Genomic DNA, 20604 nt, shown 5'->3' on the forward strand with positions numbered 1-20604 from the left:
TGCTCTCCATATATAACAAGTTAAGCTGGATGTGCTGGTGCATACCTGTAATCCCAGTATTCAGAAGGCAGAGGCAGGTGGATTTCTATGAGTTCCAGGACAGTGTGGTCTGTAGTAAGAGAGACCTTGTCTCAAAACAAACAAACAAACAAACAAACAAACACAAATAAACAAACCAACCAGGAATGGACAAACAGAACAGCAGTTAGCTACAGGAAAGAAGCTGCTTGTCACTAGGCGAGGCGGGAAAGTGGCTTTAAGGATGAACAGGCTGAAATGCAACTGTCACACCCACTCACGGGAAATCCCTTGACTCAGTAGTAAGTCTAATAAAGGTCAAGGAGAGACTGGGAATAAACATTTATAATGTTTTATTATAGAAATAAACTATCTGTACTTCTATAGAAAATGATTTTCACTCACAGAATGAAGGTTTGTATGAAGTGGGTGGTAATTTTCTTTTTTTTTTTTTCTTTTTCTTTTTTTTTTTTCCGGAGCTGGGGACCGAACCCAGGGCCTTGCGCTCGCCAGACAAGCGCTCTACCACTGAGCTAAATCCCCAACCCGGGTGGTAATTTTCTATAATCTAGCAAGCCCAATAAAAAGAAGACAATCCTGAAATTATGACACTTGTATTTGGGACCAGCAAGGTAGTAAAATTGCTTTCCCACAAACCTGGCAACCTGAGTTGGACTCCTTGATCCCCAGGGCAGAAGAAAAGCACCAACTCCTGAAAGTTGTCCTTTGATATCCACACTCAAACAGCTAGGACTGCTCATGCACGCACGCACACACATACAATGTACCAAAAAAAAAAAAAAAGTTTTTTTATTTTCAGTTTTTTGAGTGTTGTGCCTAAATGTATGTCTGTACGTCACGTATGTGCCCAGTGTGCTCAGAGGCCAGAAGAGGGCACTGCATCTCCAGGATCTCAAACTGGAGTTACAGATGGCTAGCTGCCAAGTGGATGCTGTAAATCAAATCTGTTCCTCTAGGAGAGTACCAAGTGATCTTAACTGCTGAGCCATCTCCCCAACCCACTCTTCCCTACATAGCCCTACCTGGCTTAGCTATATATACCAGACTGGCCTTGAACTTGCAACTATCCTCTGTCTCTGCTCCAGATGCTGGGATCACAGGCATAATAAACAGCCTGCTGGTTTCAAGTTCTAATATTTCTTTTTAAAACACTAGATGAGAACTCAGTTTTTCTCTAGTGATTCAGAAATTAAAAATTATAAAATTATGTAAATTCTAAAGTTTTACCATAATTTTAAACAAAAATTCAAACACTATTAATATTCTTTCTGAAAGGTGTTCAAGGAAACTATACACGTAAGTTTTTTATGAGCTTTTACAATCAACTTCACTTGGGATGACCCCCATTGCCCTCAAAGGTCTTTCCTTGGGGTTGGCAGTATAGTCCGGTGATAAAACAGTACTTATGGGTTGGGGATTTAGCTCAGTGGTAGAGCGCTTGCCTAGGAAGCGAAAGACCCTGGGTTCGATCCCCAGCTCCGAAAAAAAGAACCAAAAAAAAAAAAACCCAAAAAACAAAAAAAAAAACAAACAGTACTTACTGTTGTAGGTTGAATGAAAATGGCTCGCATAGGCTCTAGGGGTAGCACTACCGGGAGATGTGGTCCTGTTGGAGGACGTATGTCATGGGTGGTTTCAGATGCTCAAGCCAGGCCCAGTGTCACTCTCTCTTCCTGCTGCCTATACATCCAGATGTAGAACTTTCAGCCTCCTCTCCAGCACCATGTCTGTCTGCATTGCCACCATGGTTCCCACCTCTGAATTGTAAGGCAGCCCCAATCAAATGCTTTCCTTTATAGAAGCTGCTGTGGTCATGGTGTCTCCTCACAGCAATAGAGACCCCAACTAAGACAAACAATAAGTACAATGTCTTAGGCTCAATCCCCCAACAGGAAGGTGGGGATCTTTCAAGAAAGATTGGTTAGTAAGGTGACTCATTCAGTTAAGTCATTTTGGGTAAAGCACACCCAAGTTGGTTATCAATCACTCAACAAGTATATGGATGGCCTAAAATATGAATGGAACTTAGCCCAAGCCTTCTCAGGGTCCAAAGCTTACAGTCTACTTGTCAAGACACAGGATGGTTGAAGTAATACGTGACTATGTGCTAAAAACAAAGGGTGTAAGTTGGGCAGTGGTGGTGTACCTCTTTAATCCCAATACTGCAGAGCCAGAGGCAGGTGGATCTCTGAGTTTGAGGTTAGCCTGGTCTACAAAGTGAGTTCCAGAACAGCTAGGGCACACAGAGAAACTGTCTTTAAAAAAAAAAGCAAACCAAACAACAACAACAAAAAAGCATACAGATAGCTATATATATTTCATAACTGTATTGAGAGAGGAGATTCTACTGTGGGCTGGTTTTTCAGAAACTGCAAAAGAAGATGGGCTGTGGCGGGAAGGATGGCAGGATTCTGAAAATGCTGACAAAAACTCTGCAGGCAGCCTTTTAGTTTGAGAAATTCGCTCACATCCATACTCATGTCTTCTTTCCTCCTGCCTCTGGGCGTGAATCACCACACCTAACCTCAAACTCATTTGATTCCTTCAAGAAAACTAGTAAGAAGCCCAACATACCCTGGATGTACAGGCGGGGAAAGTGAGGAGGAAAAGACTCCAGCAGCTGGGTCAGAACCCAAGTGTTCTTCTGCCTTCTCACCCTGCAGTGGGTATAGTGTGGGGAAGAAGGGAAACAATAGCTCTTTGGCACATGGGAAGATAGGCTAGGTCAAGCTGGTCCCGAAAGCCAACCAAAGATTTAACTCAATTCCCTCCAGCCACAGAAGGGTTTCTAACATTTCAGAGGAAGGGTATTAAGTGACTGAAAGACTAACCATTAGTTAGGAAAGAGTTTTACAACGGACCAAGTGAGAGACTATGAAGACATGAATTAGAATTACCGAACAACTTAAGTGTTGTAAAATTTGACTTTTAAACGTTACCAAGAATTTTGTAACACCCATTGCCCCTCCCCCTCCAAACAGGTTTCCGGTTTATAAATCAGTTTCAGGGAGGCAAAACTTCTAACCAATAAATCTCAGGATTAGCAACTAAAACCCAAAGGGCACAGCTGACCAACAAGTAACGTCATTTCCTCCGTTAACAACTATTAATATTATCAGAAGTTTTTAACAAGCTTAGTAGGTTAAATTTGGAACTGTCAATAGTATAGCAGGAATCTTGCGTTCGCAAATTCCCTTTAGGGGGTGGGGGAAGAATGCCTTTTATGCACTTCAGTTTACTGAAGCTTCCAAAGGCTTTTCGATTTTCTATTCAGAAGCCGCAGGATACTGTCAACTGAAGGGAGACTTATTTCCATATTAAAGCCTTAACTAACCTCCACGAAGCAAAGATCCAATCAACATCGGCAGATTAACTGAGGCCAGGCCTAAGGTGCAAGAACGCCCTATATCCTAGGCAACTCCAACACGGGTCGAAGTTCTCATCAGTTGGAAATCATTTGGGAGAAAAGCCTATCAGCAACTAACCTTCTCCTGCTTTTCCAGCCCCGACTTCGCTCAAAGTCTCACGGGGACGTTTTTCCAAAGTACACCGCAGTGCCACTTCTCGAAGATGACAAGCGCCCTGCCATGTTAGCCTCCTCCCAGGACCCAGACTAAGAAATGGGGGCGCTCGGGGAAGTTTCCCCGAGGCCCGATCCGAGCCGGAAGAGGCGTTTTCGGGAGTGAGTACTGCTGTGGCAGGCGCCAGCCTTACTCACCGCGACCGGGCGGCCGTGCTCCGGGCCGTCCGCTGAGTCCAGGCGCGCAGCCGCTGGGGCCGGGGCGGGGGCCGGAGCCGCTGCCGGGGCCGTGGCGGCGGCGGGTGGCTGCCGGTGCTTGCCGGCGCGCTTGGCCTTGGCCTGGATGCAGCGCTGGTGCAGGGCAAAGGTATGCTGGCGTTCGAGCTCCAGACGCTCGGGAGACACAGCCTCGTAGCGGGCCTCACAGGTGCTGTGGTGGCGCCGGCACAGCTCGATGCGCCGGCGGAGGCGCTCCATGACCGCGCTGTGCCGCGGCAGCGCGAACTCCGCCATGGGGCAGGTGGGTAGCACCATGGGCCGCGGGCGGCGCTGGCCCGGCCTGGCCTCCTGGCGCCGGCTGGCACTTCGGGTTCCTCCGCTTTTGGCGGCCCGGATCCGCCTCACGGCCGCGCCATGTCCGGGTGGGCTGTGGAGCAGACTCGGGCGCGGTGGCGGGTCTTCCTCCGGCCCCGCTCGGCCCGATTCCAGGCCAGCGAACACCGCCCGCCTCAGGCTTCGGCCTGTCCGCTATACCCCTGCCCCATTGTTTTCCGCGCCGCTGCCGCCGCCATCTTAAAATTGTTTTCGGGGCTTTCGGAAGAGGGCGGGGCCTGGGCCGGCGAACTCTGCGTCACTGCTGATGGACCCGAGCTATAGCCAATCAAACCAAACCCGCTGCCGGAGGGCGTGGGGGACAAGCGCGTCAGGAATCTTCGGGTATTTAAACTGAACACTCAGGCTAGGAGGGAAGCCCCGAGGCGGGCTCAGCGTAGCAGAGTGTACTGTGACTGACAGGAACCTATCCAAGAAGAGCCACGTTTTCAGAACACCGCCCCCTGAAGGCAGTCCCTTCCGGGTTCGTGAGGAACGCGGGGTAAGTGAGCCTTAAGACTCAGATGCTCAATGCTATCTTTTTAGTCTATCCACACTATTTCGAAGCCAGCCATTTCTGACCTCATTCCTTACATACAGCCCTGTAATTGATCAGAATTGTTTTGCGCTTCAGTGACCTAGTAGAGATAGGAATCACTGACAGGTACTGTGAGCAATATCTCATTACTTAGAGTGGGGGGGAGGGGAAGAGAAGAGCACTAAATGGTCTTTAGCCTCCTATTGGGAACTAGAGTTATTTAGATCCACAGGGACATACACTTAAAACCGACTGATTTAGAAAACTGAATCACTCAAAATTCAATCCAAAGCACTGGGTTCCAGAGATGTCACTAGCAAGCAATTGAGTGAAGGTAAAAAGCCAGGAAAGGACCAAAACATGTTCTAGATGGTTACTGAGGAGCAAACTGCCACAGATGATTGGGAGACTTTGCACTATAAGACCTCATTAGCCAGTCAAACATGTTACCTCTTACTGGAGTTCACGATAATTTTATTTTTAAAATCACAAGAAAAAAAGCTAACAGCAAAATGTTTTTATACAAATGCAGTAAAAATAAAAACAAACAAACAAACAAAAAAGGAATTCTAAGTTTTTGGTGAAGGGAGTTGCAAAGATAAATGAGCACTGCTTCTTACCAGTACCCAAACATTACAATTAGCACTCAAATGAAACAAAACAACTTTTGTGTGCAGTGCTGAAAGGCTGAATCCAGGGCCTCATGCATATAGTGCCACTACTACTAAGTACACCCAGCCATTAAACTTTTAGTGTCAGGTACCCCAGACTTTTGCCTGGAACATACTGTATGAGGCTGGCCTGCCTTACTCTGCTTCTAACTTCTGAGTGCTGGGGTTACAAGTCTATTGTGCCCAGTTAGAAGTGCAAGGTCTTCAAAACTCTTACCTAGAAGTATATACACACTGTAGTATATAAATTCCGGAAGCAATGTAAAACACAACATGTTCTGGGCATGACTTTCAATAATATCCTCAAATATGGAGCCTGAGAAAAATTTTCTAGTGAAAAATGTTAAAATAGTTTCCATATGTCTTAAGGAATATTATCTAGGAGAACAGGGTGTAGCTTAGTGCTAGAGCACTGGTTCAAATACCAGCAATTGAAAAACATACAAAAAACTTCCCCGTTTTGGGCTGTTGTCCATTTTACACAATAGTAATGACTAAACCATTACTGGACAGAGGAAGTTAAATACAAAACTAAATGAAACTCTGTAAGAATAAAAAGAATAAGTTAACACTTATTCAAACAGTAAAAACATCCAACATTATGATGAAGTTCAGTCAAATGCAGATATTTACAAGACTTTAATGTAATGTCATTTAATAATGGGGCAGTCTGAAAAGTGGACGACAGAAGAGTACTACTGAAGGAATGGGTATTTTACAACCATAAAGAATCCAGCATAGAAAATCAGAATATACGGGCCTTTATTTATTTTAATTCAGTGCCAGGAATCAAACCCATGGAACCTTGCACATGCTTGGCAGTTCTACCTACTGAGCTACAATACCAGCCCTATAAGCTTTTGGTAAGAGCTGAAAACTGCTGGCCATTCATTAATGTGTCAGACATTTAAGGAGGCTGTAGCTTCAATGGAACCTTGAGGGAGGAAGAGGGACCCAGAAAGGCAATGAACACCACCAATGACATAAATAAACCTGTCATTGTACAGCCTGGGTGAAGATAAAGTAGGCACAAAACAATGTCAATGCAGAATGATTAAACAGATAAAACAGATTTCATCTCCACCTTTGCTTCAAGGAGAAACCTGCAGACATATATTCATTTCTTGCTAGTAACTGTTTATTTCACTCTATACATTTGGAAACGTCCGCTACATAGCTATGGTCACTGTGACCACAAACAACAGATGGTGATAAAGCACTGAACAGGAAGAAAAATGCATTCTACCCTCAAAAGAAATGAACCAGTGTTTATAAAGACAACAGATACAGCCTTCATCCTTAACAAATATATTTCTTTCCCAGTATTCCCCCAATATAAACACTGTGGAGTGTTTATATATATTCAGTGCAAGGAAAAGTATCATTGGTACAACTGGACCACCTCTGGAGAAAGAATGAAATTGAAACATATGTTTCTGAATACATTTCAGTGTGGTGTAATAATATTACACTATAGTGATGTGGGAGAGCCTTCTCTAGCACCCATCTGCATTCCACATGAAAAACAAAACAAAAACAAACAAAAACCAAAACAAAAAGCCCTAAATTCACTTTTAAAAAATTGTACAAGCCACAAAAAAATAAAATAAAATAAAATAAAATTGAACAGGACTGCTTTATTGTGTGAATTTTAAGACGCAACTGTTACATGAACTGCAAATGAAGATTTTAAATATCCTACACAAAAGTCAAATAACTCATGCTATGTGTCAATCCTCCCATAAATACTTTTAGCCTGTGTTCAATTATAGTCAATTCTGAATTGGCCCATCTCTGGATTAGACTTTCTAAAGTCTACACAGAGTAAAAGAAATAGACACTAATGGAAAGTCTGTAATCTATCCTGTAGTTGGACCCTAGAAAGATGTGGGCTTGCTAAAAAAGAAACATGTAATCACAGTAAAGCCAACACTATGCAGAGCTTATAATTTTCAGCAACGGACTGCAAGCTGCACTGTGAAGAAAATGCATAGCAGAGAAAGCTAGGGACTGAGGAGATGCATGAGGAAAACAGTGTCAACACAGTGGAACAAGTGATGTAATTATCTACTCAGGCACCACCAGCCTTCCTTAAAAAGCCTTGTGCTCCAGAGGATCCGAGCTGTCAGACCTCCTATGTGGGAAGTACAGTATGAACTGCTACATTAAACCAGCTCCTTTCCTCTGCAAAGCTGTTTGTGAATGGAGCAGTTCCAACAACAGAACACTGCACTTTATGATCTGACCAACACCAAGTGAAAGTCTCCTTTTAGTTCTTTTTGGGTCTATTCAATACAATGTAAATTTGATATAAATTGAGCTTCCATCTAATCTCTCTTGTGTCCTTAAGAGGAATTAAGTAATGGAAGCACACAAAACAAGATTATAACCACAAATGACTGCACTTGAACGTGATTACAATTTTTGGGACAGACACATGAATGTTTTAATACCAAACTTAAAAAAATTGTTATAAAAACTGCAATTCATTCTCCCTAGCATTCCTAATGTTGGTGTTATTTCTGCATGAACAAATTAATATATTAAATTAAGCCAAGATTTTAAATTGGCAAAAATTCTATCATTGTATCTTTAAAAAAAGGAAAAAAAGACAAACCTGGAAGATTTTAAAAACAACAAAACACTAGTTAGTTGCTTCATGTTACATTTCACAACCATTATGTTAAATGTTTTCTTTTCTACAGAAACAGGGTCCTTTACATTACAACTGCAATAGTTTACTGCTAGATGTTTAAAATTACAGGCTAGTATTCACTGGAACCTGTTGATGGTGACATCTTGAGGTTTTCTGAGCTCCCACCTAAGGTACACCAGGCCCTCTCCTAGGACCATATTTGCAGGGGAAGGGGAGGGAGAGGAAATCACAGATCAAGTTCTTAAGATTGTTTCACTCTCTTCGTGGCTTTCTGTTTCTTGGTGATCTGTTCAAAATTTCATCCTCCTATAAGTTGAAAGAGTTCATATAATTAGCATATTTAAACACAAATGCTGTCAAACTTCCACAAGCATTTAAACTAAGTCACTCAGTTGGTGAAAAGCTATAATGTAACAGGTACTAGAATTATAGGTATTCAATTTTAGTCTTTATTTTCAGAAAACATGTACTTTCCTTAAACCTAACTTGGTAGAGGATTTTTTACTTTATCCAATGTGTCTGCCTGAATCTGTATCTCTGCACCCTGTGCATGCCTGAAGAGGGCATCCGATCCCCCAGGACTGGAATGACAGGCAGTTGTGAGCCACCATATGTGTATTAAGAATTGAATCCAGGTACCCTTGAGAGCACCCACAGCAACACATAAAATAGAGTAGAGCACATACTGGGTATGACGGCAGGAAGACTAGAAGCTCAGTATTATCCTTGACTACACAGAATGAACAGTGTGGACTACATGAAAGCCTGTCTCAAAAAGTTTAAAGCATACCACAGCTTTAATCTTAGCTTTTGGAAGGCAAAGGCATGCAGACCTCTGAGTTCTAAGCCACTGTAGTGGTATTCAAGAAATACCTTTGAGGACATACACCACAGGACTGTTAAGAAACTTGGTACTCCTATTTATTTAGAAAGAGGGTTGGAGGACCCACGTTGCCCACACAGAAAAAAATTTCCAGGCATTGTATACTAATGTATAAAACATTGCCTTTGGTTTGCAGAGATGGCTCAGTGAGTAAGTGCACAGATGGCTCTTTGAGAGGATCCATGGCACCTGTAACTTCAGTGCCTTGGGGATGCATCAGCTCTGGCAATTGAAGCACTTGCACTCACACGTACATACCATAACCACACTGCACATAAACTTACTTAAAAAAATCTTTACTAAATTTGTTTTCAGCTTAGGTGGCTGGAAGCATTTACTATCCTGCCTTACCTCTGCTTTAGGCTTGCTATCTTCCTCATCTTGACTGCCAGTGCCACCATCTTCTTCAGCATCACTCTTCTGTTTCTCTTCTAAGACAGAAAATGAAACTACTGAACAGAACTTCACTTAAAGTTCTGACAATAATTATAGCATAATTTAAGAACAACCCACTGTAGCTTGTTTTGTTAATCAGGGTCTAGAATAGATTTCTAGACTCTACTCACCAAGCTTCTCCTCTTCTTCCTCTTCATCTCCCTTGTTCTTCTCTTCTTCCTTCCCTTCTTCCTCCTTCACATCTGGCTGGGGAGCATCTGTCTTCTTGTACTCCATAGCATTGGACTGTTTCTGAAATATAGTCAAGTGTAAGAACCATGTTTATGTTATAACAAAAATATTACCCCTCAATTCCTGAATGTCTACAAGGCAAAATTATATACAAGGTTGTGTACAAGGCAGTTATACAGACACATGAAAGACATTGTTTTTACTCTATAGGTTTGCCCCATGGGAGGGAGACTGAGAGGGAAGTTAAGGAAGAGAGGTATCATGAAAAACAAAACAGATTCAGTAAGGAAGCACAGGCTAAGCTTGTCAAGCTGACTCAGATACATATACTCCAACAGTGAATGGTGAGGGTAAGGCTAGAAAGAAACCTTTGGATCTGACAAAGTATAAATAATTTAAATAGAGTCAAAATCCTAAGTTAGTAGGAGACAGCAAGAAACAAGGTCTGAATAAGAAAAACATTGAGGCTGTAAAACCTGAAAGCACAGTTTTAAGATGTATTGTCTGAGAGAGTGAAGGCAGGGAAAGAGCCATAGATAAATAAGAATAGAAATAATGAGGAAGACTATTTTGTGCACAGATGGAAGGTCTTATATCCATATTGTTCTTTTTCCCCTAGATAGGATCACTCCATATAAAGGACAAGAACAGAGTGGAATGACAAACAAGGAACTCTAAATCCTGTCATCGTCTGGGTACAAGGAACCCCTGCAAAACATGGACCAGTATTTACAAACTACTAAAGAAAATCTCGGGCTGGAGAGATGGCTCAGAGGTTAAGAGCACTGTCTGCTCTTCCAAAGGTCCTGAGTTCAATTCCCAGCAACCACATGGTGGCTCACAACCATTCGTATTGAGATCTGATGCCTTCTTTTGGCCTGCAGGCATACATGCAGGCAGATAGCTATATGATGTATACATAATAAATAAATAAATATATAAATCTCAGTGGCTACAATTATTTAGTTAGGCTTTCCTACCTTTCCAGAACAGCAGAAGAGGATCACAAGGAACACTGGCAACGCTACAGTCAGAATGTAGACCACCCAAAGCCATGGACGCTCTTCAGCTGCCTCCAGCATCTGCCCCACTACACCTGGCTGAAATACAAAACAACAGTGATTCAGAGAACTGGTTTATGACACCAAATATAGGCTAGATTGTTTCATGTTCACACAAGGTGGGGTGCAATTAATTCTTTTATTTCCAAAGGGGTCAAACTATGCACATTAAGAAATTAGAAGAGGAGGGGTTGGGGATTTAGCTCAGTGGTAGAGCGCTTGCCTAGAGCGCAAGGCCCTGGGTTCGGGTCCCCAGCTCAAAAAAAAAAAAAAAAAAAAAAAAAAAAAAAAAAAAGAAAGAAAGAAATTAGAAGAGGGCTGGAGAGATGACTCAGCAGTTAAGAGCACTGATTACTCTTCCAGAAGTCCTGAGTTCAAATCCCAGCAACCACATGGTGGCTCACAACCATCTGTAATGAGATCTGATGCCCTCTTCTGGTGTGTCTGAAGACAGCTACAGTGTACTTATATATAATAAATAAATCTTTAAAAAAAAAGAAAGAAATTAGAAGAAAAAAAATATCCTTGATCTTACTGCTTTCACCATCATGAAGTTTTATCTTCATAGGTGCAAACCATGGCTTGTAATAACTGCAAAGAGGTCCCTTACTCAGAAAACAGAATATCTTTGTGCCAGTTTTCTGGCCCTCCAAATCACAACTCAACAAAACCATTAGTTATTTGAAAATTCCATACAATGAGTAAAACCAAGATTCAGTATTTTCAGTGCATTGAAACATATTTAAATCAAGTGCTTATGACTTTAATTGAAACACTGGAGGCAGAAGCAGGTGGGTCCCTGTTATTTTAAGGCCAGCCTAGTCTACAGAGCAAGTTCCAGGACAGGCAGTGCTACACAGAAAAACCAACCCTGTCTTGAAGACCAAAACAAACAAACAAACAAACAAAAAGATCCCAAAACTTAAAATGATAAACAGATACTACAAAGACAGGCAGACACAGACACACAGACACACAGACACACACACCCATCTACACATAACACAGGGCTGGAAAGCCAAAACCGGAGTCTAGCAGTTAAAATAAATACTAAAAATCTGCTTTTCATAGTGATCGGTCTCCCCTAGAAGCAGATAAAATCCACAGTAATGAACGATCACTAACCTCTGCAGCCCCATCAGCAGCTTTCTTCAGGCCCCAACCATCATTGGCCCAGTCATCAACTACTCTTCGGTCACCACTAATGATAAAGTTGTCAAAAAAGATGTCGGATGTCATGGACCAGAGCTCCAAACCAATAGCGCTGAAAGGAGTCATCCTAAAAGGTTCCAGGTCTTCAAAGAAATCTGGATTGGGTATTTTCCTTGGTTTCCAGATTCCCTAGTTTGTGATGGGGTGGGGGTGGGGTGAGGCAGGAGAAGTTCCAAAACATCATTTTAGGTATTAACCAAAAGAAAAAAAGAAATCTATATGACTCATTTTGAATGATCAAAGAAGATAAACATTAACTGTCAAATTTAAACAAGCACAGAACAATAAATGCTAGTGTTGTTTTTGTACTGAATTCTGGACTACCACCAAATTCAATTTCCAATCTGCAGGATCTATACTAACACCTGGTTCTATGTCCCTCACTCCACCCTTAACAAGTGATGGTGGAATGTGGTCAGTACAGCCATTTCCCATTTCCCAGTAGTGATTAAAATATACAATGTACAGTCTTCACCTAGCAACTAGTAATTTAGATCAAATAAAAAAGTACTGACTACAAACATCTGATGGTTTCAGCTGCAATGACTCTAACCCAGGATACTTTAAACTACTCCTGATCTTCCTAGTTAAACCTGAAGTTGACATTTCAACTCCTGGTCGTCATGCCAATAACCAAATGTTAGAATTATAGGCGTTTAAAAAAAAAATCCAGATAGCCAAATGGCAAGCTGAAGTATAATTTTTTTGTTTGATCAGTTATCTAAGTGAACAACTAAAACCATTTTACAACAGAAAAACACACACAATATGCATATAGATGTACCACCATACATCTAAAAATCTAAGTGAAAATCTATTCCTATAGCTTTTTTGGTTTAGAAACTGAAGCCAGATTAAGGACCTACATTGGTACTTCCCAGAACACAAGTGGAGCTTCATAACTTCACTACACATATTACTACCACTTCATGTGCACCTGTCTTAGGCAGGTGAAGAAAACGAGACCAAGCAATCTGCTGTCTCGACGTGGCAAGATCCAACTCCCATCACAGTTCCCTTATGGCCAATCTGCACTCACCAATAGAGTATACACACCCTAAGTTCTTCTATTCTACTTTTATTTTTAGATAAATGTCACTATGATGGTTTGAATAAAAATGGGCTTCATAGACTCATGTGTGGCCTTATTGGAGGAAGTATGTCACTGTGGGGACAGACGGGCTTTGAGTTCTTGTATGATCAAGCTCTGCCCAATATGGCACACAGTTCCATTCTGCTGCCTGCTGGTCAAAATGTAGAACTTTCCAGCACTGTGTCTGCCTACAGGCTGCCATGCTTCCTGCCATAATGACAATGGACTGAACCTCTGAAACTGTAAGCCACCCCGAATTAAATACTTTCCTTTGTAACCAATGTCTTAGTCATGGTGTTTCTCTTCATAGCAATAGAAATCCAAGTTTTATGTTTAGCCCATTATTCACCTGTCTCTTAAGTTTACTTTCTCTTCTTGATTTGCTGGTCTTACTATTGATCAAACTTCTGCCCTAACACCAAGAAATGAACAAAAACACCTAAACCATCAGGAGACACAAACCTGGTAGTTAGGATTGTCAATCATAGGAGGCTTCCATTTGCCCTTATAATTGGGGTTGTCAATCATAGGTCGCTGCCAGACACCACACCCAGGGGCGGACTCACACTTAGGGTTGGCAATCTGAGGAGCCTCCCATTCTCCATCCATATCCTCATCCCTGTGGAGGTATAAACAAGTTATATAGACAAACTGCTAGTCTTATGCTCTCAAGATGCTGTTAGAGCTGTATCAGCAGCATAAACAGAACGAATTCTCATTTCTCATTCCCACTATCATTAACAACCTACTTTGTTTTTGTACAGTGAAATTTAGTAAAGTTTTTGTAAGGCTTTTCACTCAAACCTGGGCTATTGGCTTTTTTTCTTTTTCCTTTTGGTTTTAGTACAGGGTTTCTCTGGTACCCCTGGAAGTCAGCGATCCACCTGCCTGAGTGCTGAGATAAAGGCGGCTGTTACTATACCCAGCTTCTTTCTTTTCTTTTGTTTTTTGTTGGGGGAGAGGGGCACATAGTTATTGCTTTGATTTCAAGACAGGTTTTCTCTGTGCAGCAGCTTTTGCTGTCCTGAAACTAACTTTGTAGACTAGGTTAGGTTTGCCTCAATCTCAGAGATCTGCCTGCCTGCCTCTGCTAGGATTAAATGCCTGATTTTACTTGGGGCTGGAGAGATGATTCAGCAGTTAGCACTGGCTTCTCTTCCAGATCCAGCTCCAACTGACTTGACACACTTAAGACAAACATGCAGACAAAACACCAAAGCACATAAAATAAAAAATAAATTTTAAAAAAAAAAAAACCAGGTAATTATAAAAGCAAACTCAAACTCACCAATCCTCTGGTTTCTCTGCATCAGGGTCTGGAATATACTCGGGTTCATCATCTAACCAGCCTTCAGGCTTTGTGGCCTCTTCATCTGGAATCTTAGAAGGGGCATCTTCATCCCTTAAAACAGAAAACACAAGGTATGACAACCCAGGCCAGAAGATCAGTCATGATAGTCTTTTTTTACAGACCAAGATTAATTCATTTAAAATACATTTATAAATCATTATCTGAGCTACTGTCCAAAAGAAAAAAAACAAAGAAACAAATAAAAACAGCAGCTAAAGATCAAGTAAAGATTTTTCTAATGGAACTACAGGAATCTTCAAGAGTTACAAGAGAAGATGCTTAACTTCACTGGTCATCAGAGAAATATAAATTAAAACCATGGTAATATACCACTATCAAACATCCACATAGAAGGCCATTACAGTAAGAAATTCTGAGGGGGGTTGGGGATTTAGCTCAGTGGTAGAGGAAGCGCAAGGCCCTGGGTTCGGCCCCCAGCTCCGAAAAAAAAAACCAAAAAAAAAAAAAAAAAAGTCCTTATCCATGTTTCAATATGTTGACCACAAGAAGCCAAAGGCCAAATATTATTATTCAATATTATTTCGATAAATTTCTCAATGGAGAAATCCAGAAACAGAAAACAGGAAGATGAGTGGTAGCCAGAGTCTGGGACAAGGGAGTGAAGGTAGGGTACATGATAACACCCTACAATTAGATAGCACTGTACATACAGCACTGCAGATACATTAACCATCACTGTGTTATGCACCACAAAAAAGGTACACAAGATGGTCATGGCAATATACAGCAATTTCATCACTGTCAAGGCTGAGACAGAATCCTGATGAGACTAACCTAGATTACACAGAAAACAGCATTTTAAAAAAGGCGTAGGGGTTGGGGATTTGGCTCAGTGGGAAAGCCCTTGCCTAGCAAGCGCAAGGGCCTGGGTTCGGTACCCAGCCCCGAAAAAAAAAAAAAAAAAAAAGAAAAGAAAAATGAAAAAAAAAAAAAAAAGGCATGCATGGCCGCAAGGGGTGGGGACGGGGCAAGGCATGGAGGTGGAGGTGGTATCTCATCTAAAATAAGACTCAGAGGAGCTAGAAAGATAGCTAGATGGTTAAGAGCACTGGCTGCTCTTTCAGGTGACCATAGTTTAAGTTCCAGTGCCTACGTGGCAGGTTACAACCATTATAGCTCCAGTTTCCTCCTCTGGAACCAGGAATGAATGGTGCAGGGACCACTGTCATATAGAAGCTATAAAAGTACTACACTTCAGCTGGTAATCAAAAATATTCTACTTGTGCTCAATTGTATTGTTTAGTGTCCTGGCACCAAACTCAAGGCCTCATGTCCTCTACCACTGAGAAATAACTCCCTCAAAAGAGACTGTTTTGTGACTATCTTAGTTTTAAATTAATCTATGATGACCTCAAAGCTTCGTGTAACTTCGCCTGATATTTTAAAGTTCAATACTCTCTTCATCCCATTAAAAAACAGCTGGTGAGCTGGGCGTGGTGGTACAATGCTTTTAATCCCAGACCTTAGGAGGCAGAGAGATCTGTGAGTTCAGGGTCAGTCTAGTTCAAAGAAAGCCAAGGCTACACAAGGAAACTGTCTCAAAAACAAAAATTTCAAGAACTTTAATAGCTTTCAATGTGGGTGGTAGGAGTATTACTTAGCAACACAACACATGTTTTTAGTATGCAGGAGGACTTGGGTTAAATCCTTAGCACTGTAACCCAGTTTAACTGGCAATAATGAAACACTAGAATGGCTGTACAAAAATATTGCCACAAGCTGACCCTGACCCTGTCAGCACAGACAAACCACAAAAGCTTTAGCACCCTACAGTTTATAACCTAGTGAGGGATAATATCTATTACCACTGTATTCTTTTCCATCAGAGTAATCGGTACTTTTCTCCTGTAAAATAGATTATGTAAGTTCCCTCTCCTCCTCTCCCCGCAAGCAAGCATAGGGTCTTACTATGTAGCCCACACTCACCTCACACTCAATCTTTCTGCCTTGGCCTCTTGAATGCTAGGATTACAGGCATGTGCTAACATGCCTAGACTATATCACAGAGTATTTACATAATAGTATCTCACTTTATCAACATTTGTGGTTTAAGCCATGTAGAATACACACGTTGTAAACTAATATTCAAAGATGGATCTCCAAGATTTACCAGTCATCTGGCTTGACAGCATCTGGATCTGCTATTTTGGGCCTTTCATCCCAATCTTCAGGCTTCCGGTCTTCTGGGTCCTCAATTTCACGTGAAGGGTTTACAGGAGGGGTCATGTCATTTAGCAGGTTTCCACTGTTCACAACAGACTGGTCAACTAATATTTCAAAACTATTGTCTGGATTCAAGACTGAAAAGAAATTAAATGCAATTAGAAATACTGACTAAACCACTCATTCCAACATTTCCATCAATCTAACACAGTAGATCATATTTTCTAGAGAGAGACCCAGTGGGTAGTCATGAAACAAAGAGTTCAGGGTACTTGGAGTTAGAATGTCATAGTCAACAAAGCCTAGTTCTGTAAGAGCCTAGGGCCCCAATGCCATTTCCTTGGGTTCCTAGAAGTTACAAATAATGATTTTTTTTTTCTCTTTCTTTTCTTGGTTTTATTAAGACAGGGTTTCTGTCTTGCCTCAGCTGTCTTAAAGCTCTCTTTGTACATCAGGCTGGCCTTGAACTCACAGAGATCTACCTGCCTCAACAAATGATAAATAATAATAAACTCAAACCCCAGGGTCTTATACACACTGGACAAGCACTTTTACCCTGGTCCATCTCTATGAAAATAGTTAAAGGACCTGAATTAATGGCTCATTGATTAAGAGCTCTAACTGCTCTTCTAGAGGATGAGGACTCAATTCCAGGACTTAAATGGCTGCTCACAATCTTCTGTAACTTCAGTTGCAAAAGATTTGATAAACTTTTCTGGTTTGTAGGGGCACCAAGCACACATATTGTATAAAGGCATACATGGATGAAAAAACCCATATATATAAATAGTAATTAAAAATAAATAAGGGGCGTGAAAGATTGCTTATTGGTTAAGAACACTGGTTGCTTTTCCAAAGAACCCAGGCTCAATTTCTAGCAACCACAATGGTGGCTCACAACCATCTCTAACTTCAGTTCCAGCAGAGTAAACGCATGCATATACATGTGTGCTCGCGCGCTCTCTCTCTCTCTCTCTCTCTCTCTCTCTCTCTCTCTCTCTCTCTCTCTCTCTCTCTCTCTCCCTCCCTCCCTCTCTCTCACTTACTCACTCACAGGCAAGATGTAATTGTGCATACCTCTAATATCAGCACTTGCTAGGCAAACTAGTTTGAGGTCATATACAACAAGACCCTGCCTCAAAACAGCAATAAAGACCTACAAGGTAAGGAGGCATACTCCTGTGATCTCAACCCTATGGTGATAGGTGATAGGAGGGTCATCAATTTTACTCTCAGCTATATAGGAGTTTAAGAATAAGGTAAGCAAAAAAAGAAAAAGAAAAAGCATTTTGTGTAATGGCATATACCTTTAATCCCAGCACTTGGGCAGCAGAGGTAGGCAGATCTGAGCTTGAGGCCAGCCTGACTATATAGAAAAATCCAGGACAGACATACCTGCATAGCAAGACCCTGTCTCAAAATAACATTAGTTAATTTTAAATACAAATTGGTAAAACACTACAGCAGCAGATAAAGGCACGTGCCACACAATCCCAGTGCTCTGAGTTAGAGTCCAAGAACCCACATTAGGGCAGGAAAGAAACATCTTCAAAGTTGTCCTCTGACCTCCACATAATTACCCACAAACCACATTGACAGAATCTAGAGAAGTGGCTCAGCGGTTAAGAACAGCAGCTATTCTTCCACAAGACCCAGCTCAATTCTCAGCACCTACATTGTGGCTTACAACTGTATTTAGAATTCTACCTCTAGGGCATCAATATACTCTTCCTACATTTCAGCACCAGGCATGCAAGAGGTACACAGACATTCATGCAGACATATAACACACACGTTTCACTTGTGTGGGAGATGGCTCAGAGGTTAAGAGCACTGACTGCTCTTCCAGAGGTCCTGAGTTCAATACCCAGCAACCACATGGTGGCTCACAACCATCTGTAATGAGATCCAATACCCTCTTCTGGTGTGTCCAAAGACAGCTACAGTGTATTCGTATAAAATAAAATAAATAAATCTTTAAAAAAAAATCTCTTCACTTCCAGGTCTTCACTTATAGACACAGAAACATACTAATATATACATGCCTTTGATTCCAGCACTCAGGAGGTAGAGGGAAGAAGATCTCTGAATTTAAGGCCAGCCTGGTCTATACAGCAAGTTCCAGGAGAGCATGGCTATTCAGAAAACCATGTCTCAAAAACCAAAACAAGACATCTCATATTATGAAAACATTACTAATCTGTTGATGTAGTGAACAGATTGCAACTCCTATTGCTATGTAAAGGAACATAAAATTATTTATTCTGCAACTTTGTAGGTCAATGGGTAGGTGTGGGTGAAAATGTCCATTCTAAGAGGTTAGTATATTATTAGTACACTGGCCTTGTGGGTGAATACTCTCACACCCTGGCTAAAATCTATGCAGGGATCTCTCTAAAACTGACCTGTTCCCTTCTCAGCATACTAAGCCTGGGCTCTCAACATGGCTTTTAATGTCCCTGGCATTAGTGCATGTTTTCTTTCTATAGTAAACCCGTGACCACAAAAGATGTTAATTTATACAAAGGGTATGGGGACATCTCAGTTATCGTAAGTTTTCTCCTCTTCATCAAACTCTACTTTAATCCACAGGTGGTTTAGTAGTTTCCTGGCAAGGCTGAAGCATATTACCCACGTTCATTGGAAGACAGCACATGGGGTCTTTTCAAAAGATTCTCCATAAAGAAATGCTTTTGCTTATACAATCTTAACATGAACTAGATGCTAACTATGTAATGTCTTAAGCCCCCAAACAGCTGGTTTTTCTTACTTAATGTGTAAAGATGTGTTTTCTTGTCAGTGAAATAGGTCTTCAGATCTGCATCTGGCCTCTTAGCATGTTTTTCTTCATATACACCTGTCTTGGGGTTTTTGTGGCGAAAGATGAAATGCAGTTTGTAGTCCTCTCCACATTTATCTGGACCAAACATAATAGTATACGGAGTCTTGTCGTGGAATTGATCCTTCAGAGACAAAGGTGGAGTGCTTTAAGTTACTCTAATCAAAGAATTCAAACAGCAAACTTTGAAAAATATATACTTCCTCTCATAAAACTACATGTAAATTATTCTATTAGTGCTAAAGAAAACCTTATGCTTTTATAGGGCTTCTTCAGATACCAATGAAAAATAACTGGCAATCATTAGAAATATTAAAATACAGGCTGGAGAGATGGCTCAGCGGTTAAGAGCACCCGACTACTCTTCCAGAGGTCCTGAGTTCAATTCCCAGCAACCACATGGTGGCTCACAACCATCTGTAAAGAGATCCGATGCCCTCTTCTGGGGTATCTGAAGACAGCTACAGTGTACTTATATATAATAAATGAATAAATTAAAAAAAAATACTAAAATACTTTAAAAAAAAAAGAGTTAAATGCATATAGACTTCTTTCAAAAACAAGAAATAAACTTGAGAAAACTGAAAATTGCTAGCACACAGCTTTAATCCCTGCATTTGTGAGGTAGAGACAGGTGAGCTCTGGAAGTTTGAGGCCTTCCTGGTCTACAACAAAGCAAATTCCATGCAGCAAGTTATACCCAATGACATCCTGTGTCAAAAATAAAGATAAATAAAACAAAGGAACAACAACAAACAAAAAAAAAAAACCTAAAAATTCCATAGTTAAGAAACCAGAAATAAGGGTTGGGGATTTAGCTCAGTGGTAGAGCGCTTGCCTAGCGAGCGCAAGGCCCTGGGTTTGGTTCCCAGCTTGGGGGGGACCAGAAATAAGATATAGCTCAATTTTCAACAGTCATCTTCTCAAGTTAAAAGCCCATCAGCGTTAAGCCTCCATGGTTCAACAGCAGGGCACCATTTATTTTCATAGATCTTGCAATCTCTTTTCTCTTTTTAAATGATGGGGATTAAACCCAGGTCCCTGCAAATGGTAGGCATGTACTCTACCAGTGAGCTACACCCCAAGCTCTAAGATTCATAAAGCAAATTGTACATAAACAGACAGCCTACCAGGTTGAGTTCTGAGGTCTTGGATAGCAGCTTCACATAGGCACCACCGCATTCTATTCCATTCTGAAAGTTAACCTCATACCTAGTTTCAGAGAGAGAAGAAAAAAAAACTCCTGTGGCATTTTGAAAGATCATATTTCCTAATTGATTTCTCCCAGCTTGATCATGTTTTACCAAATGTCATGATTAGCCACCCAAAGGGTTCCATC

General features: G+C 41.2%; 2 protein-coding genes across 4 annotated transcripts in view; both read right to left on the reverse strand.

Annotated features, from left to right (window-relative positions):
- The window catches only part of Maml1 (mastermind like transcriptional coactivator 1), a 35134-nt gene extending 30575 nt beyond the window's left edge, over positions 1-4559 (reverse strand). Inside the window, exon 1 of the mRNA XM_032913911.1 lies at positions 3758-4559. Within this exon, the coding sequence (XP_032769802.1) occupies positions 3758-4093 (336 nt within the window). The 5' untranslated portion in view covers positions 4094-4559. The remainder of the gene's footprint in view (positions 1-3757) is intronic.
- Positions 4560-6104: 1545 nt separating this feature from the next.
- Canx (calnexin) overlaps positions 6105-20604 on the reverse strand; it is a 31033-nt gene continuing 16533 nt past the window's right edge. For all 3 annotated transcript variants that reach the window (XM_032913914.1, XM_032913912.1, XM_032913913.1), the window contains exons 6-15: positions 20396-20477; positions 19197-19389; positions 16374-16563; positions 14180-14293; positions 13354-13510; positions 11712-11927; positions 10506-10625; positions 9465-9585; positions 9250-9329; positions 6105-8321 (exon numbers count right to left, since the gene is read on the reverse strand). In XM_032913914.1, the coding sequence (XP_032769805.1) occupies positions 8268-8321; positions 9250-9329; positions 9465-9585; positions 10506-10625; positions 11712-11927; positions 13354-13510; positions 14180-14293; positions 16374-16563; positions 19197-19389; positions 20396-20477 (1327 nt within the window). In that variant the 3' untranslated portion in view covers positions 6105-8267. The remainder of the gene's footprint in view (positions 8322-9249; positions 9330-9464; positions 9586-10505; positions 10626-11711; positions 11928-13353; positions 13511-14179; positions 14294-16373; positions 16564-19196; positions 19390-20395; positions 20478-20604) is intronic.

The sequence above is a fragment of the Rattus rattus genome, chromosome 9, assembly GCF_011064425.1.
Source record: "Rattus rattus isolate New Zealand chromosome 9, Rrattus_CSIRO_v1, whole genome shotgun sequence".
In the NCBI taxonomy this organism is placed as follows: domain Eukaryota; kingdom Metazoa; phylum Chordata; class Mammalia; order Rodentia; family Muridae; genus Rattus; species Rattus rattus.